At 36.5% G+C, this 3,297-nt stretch overlaps 1 protein-coding gene and 1 long non-coding RNA gene across 3 annotated transcripts in view; one reads left to right on the forward strand and one right to left on the reverse strand.

The window, feature by feature from the left end:
• STAT4 (signal transducer and activator of transcription 4) overlaps positions 1–3,297 on the reverse strand; it is a 102,685-nt gene that overhangs the window by 29,403 nt on the left and 69,985 nt on the right. For both annotated transcript variants that reach the window (XM_019523110.1, XM_019523111.1), the window contains exons 12-14: positions 2,896–2,913; positions 2,721–2,814; positions 2,255–2,299 (exon numbers count right to left, since the gene is read on the reverse strand). In XM_019523110.1, the coding sequence (XP_019378655.1) occupies positions 2,255–2,299; positions 2,721–2,814; positions 2,896–2,913 (157 nt within the window). The remainder of the gene's footprint in view (positions 1–2,254; positions 2,300–2,720; positions 2,815–2,895; positions 2,914–3,297) is intronic.
• Positions 1–3,297, forward strand: part of LOC109301854 — a 105,026-nt gene that overhangs the window by 29,356 nt on the left and 72,373 nt on the right. The window lies entirely within an intron of this gene.

A 3,297-nucleotide genomic window follows, 5' to 3' on the forward strand; every position in this document is an offset into this window, starting at 1 on the left:
CCACTCTTTCCCTCACCACAGGGGCCTTGATCGGCCCCCTCATGTCCCTTCCCGCCCCCCCTGCCCTTCCACAACAGACTAACCAACTGTATGAAGCTCTCCATGCTGCCAAGCTGTGCTTCTCACTTCCTACATGCTGTGCTGCAGCTGCACACATGCATGGGGCATTTATCAGCCATATTATCGGCCACATCAGGCTGATTTCCAATACAGTCAATTTTCTTTATATTGGAGCCGATCCGATATTGGACTGATGTATCGGTGCACCTCTAATTTTAACAATAATATGTGAGACAAAAATGCTTGACTAACTCTATATGCAAGTAGACTGAGAAGAATGTTTAGTAGAAAGATTAGTATTTGTTATCATATTTTAGGTTTATTAAATGCTTTTATTTTAAGATGAACAGTCTCCTGAAACAAATCAAAATTCTATTTTCTTATACAGTAAAAGCCATGTTATCTGGCACTTTATTAACTGGCATGCTCTGCTAACCGGCATGCTGGTCGACATGGCAAGGTTTGCCGAGTCCCCACTTCACCGACTGTGGGCCATGGCCTGGGGCAAAGCAGCCTGTGTGGGGTCCCCCTCCCTGTCCCCTGGCATACTGACGCCAGGGAGTGAAAGCCTGGTGCACCGGACGCGGCGGCCCAACCAGGTAAAGATGCCTCTCAGGTAACCAGCATATTTGGTTATTCAGCACCCCCCATTTCACATGGGTGCTGGATAACAGAGCTTTTGCTGTAGGTATTTTTCAAATAGTAACTTTTAGTGCTAATTATGATTGTATAAACTGTTCTTTAACTCATGTAATAGCACATGAGAAACAGTTAGCAAAAATAATGTTACAATTATGAAGGACGGATTCTCCATTGCACTTTATCTTACATTGTAACCTGTGCAAAAAGTGTATAAAGCAAGTGTAAAAGACTACTAAAGTAGAGAAGTACCATTTTATACCCAACTCTCTGTATCCACTTCAGACTAGTGCAAATTACTTTGTAAGATGCAAAGTAACAGAGAACTGGGCCCTGAGTTTTAGTCTTACTAATCAAAATGTGAATTATTCCATTCACAAATTCAGCACCAGTCTGTACAAAATATCTCTTATTTGGTTTGAATTTCCCTGAAACTATCCATATTAATCACTTCATTGTGTACCTAAACACTGTTACCAGAGCCTGGTTTCTATACATTTTTTTGTATTGTCATGATTATGTCTGTCATAATATGATTTCCCTTCCTTAATTTTTACCGGTACAGTTTTACTCATACGACCACTTTATGTGAATGCATTTATATTAGTATACATGTAGCTGATATTGAGAGATCTCATTCCCTTTCCTTGATAGGAATGTGTTAGATAGTCTAAGCATTTTACCAGCGTATTTGTATAATTGCACCCATGCTAGGAAGTTGTTACCACTTAAACATGCTGGTATAGATTTTATAATACATATTAGCATAGTTGAAATAATACAGTGTTTGCTACAATATATTTAAAAAAAAAAGATACTGTTAGAAAGGAGTCATTCCAATGTTGTAAATCATGCACACGTGCATGTGTCAAGAAGTATGTACACTCCCCCCAAGCGTCAGAAGGTATACCATATTGTTAAATGTTTGCTATTCTATAGATTGTAATTGTCACAATTTAATCTAACCACAAGAGGGAGCACTAAAACCAGCTTCAGATAAACATTTTAAGACCTAGATCAATTCTAGCTGAGCCAGACACAACTCCACTGACTTTACACAATTGTACCCCTGCTCCATTTGTGAATTTTCACCTAGAGAATACTTATAAAAGAACAGTTTCTGCAAGAACCAAAAAGATTTGTGGAATAATTTCTCTTGTTTCTAGTTTTATTAGGAACCTTAACAGCTTTTTTTTAAAAAAAAGTAAATGTTGGACTCAGGACATTCAAGGCATGTCTCCTTCTGGTAGAACATATCCAATTATTCATTTGGATTACTATTTCCTACTTTCTAACATAACAATGTAGTTGTACATAATTGAGGGTTTTAATTATCACTTGTAAGAAATGTTTATTTCTGAAAAAAATAATTTATCCTATCATATTATCAATGCTTATTGTTCATTTTATAAAATCCTTAATTATTTAGGAAGCTAACAGACTTACTGATAGCTACCATATGATGCTTAGACCAAGTAAATTTTATTCTAAAATACTTTGAATCATCAAAAGAAATCCTATGGAAAATAAAACAAACAAAAACCCTCTTACTAACCTCATTTCCTTTGCTTCCAGCACTTGATTTCATTTCTTTGGGTTGCTGAAGAAAAGAATACAAGATTTATATTCAGGGAATTAGAAGAGAGAAGTATTTACTAGTGATATTTGTGACAGTGGTTTCATTAGTATATATGAATAGTGATAATTTATTTGTGGTGTACATCCCTTGAAAATTAATATATTTCTTCAAGCCAGCTGTTCTGTCTCAAAACAGCAAATAATTACATTATAGTAAATGGGTAATAAAACCAGAATTTGCTTTGAGTCAGTTTGTATTTGGGTATTGGCTTTGTGTATGATACACATAATACCTATACCTAATGCTTGAAACAGGCTCTGACTATGCTTCTAGGTAAATCCATTCAGCAAAATATTTTTTAGTTTTGTTTTTACAAGGCAATTAACTGATGAGATTTGAGTAAAATTGCATAAATAAAGTTGGTAAGTACTGGCAAACTTACCAAATGTCGAAATTCTACAGACAGACTTCCATTTGCAGATTCATCCATATTCATAGCTTTGACGTGAGTACCACACAGAACAAATCTACGATTGCTAGAAAACACAACAATGTAAGCAGCAGCAACAAAAATAATGAATAATAATTCAAGAAGTTTCATAGTTTAATTTTCTTACCTGGCAGTTGAAACGTTCCTTAAAAAAAGGGAAAAAAAGAAAAGATCTTTTAAATCAGGGTATATCTAACATATACCTGCACTGTATAATGTAATTTAAGGAAAAGAGACTAAATTATGAGTTGGTCTTTTTTTAGTTACTTGGTCTTTAGGGCTGTGAAAAATGATTGTGTTTTGATTCAGTTTCAGATTCAGCCATTTTGGAGGACAGTGATTTGTTTCTGTGTTTTGGATCACTGTCCTGTTCTGTTTCAGCCAAATCTCCTCCGAATCTGTTTCAACTGAGCTGCAAGGCAATCTTCGCACAGCCCTACCTACCGAGCTGGGCGGGGTTTGGGGCTGGGGGTTTGGGGCCCCAGTGGAGAGCAGGACAGAGCCATGAGTGGCTTGTTTGGGGGGGAGA

This window comes from Gavialis gangeticus, unplaced genomic scaffold, assembly GCF_001723915.1.
Source record: "Gavialis gangeticus isolate Ggan-Ray unplaced genomic scaffold, GavGan_comp1, whole genome shotgun sequence".
Classification (NCBI taxonomy): Eukaryota; Metazoa; Chordata; order Crocodylia; family Gavialidae; genus Gavialis; species Gavialis gangeticus.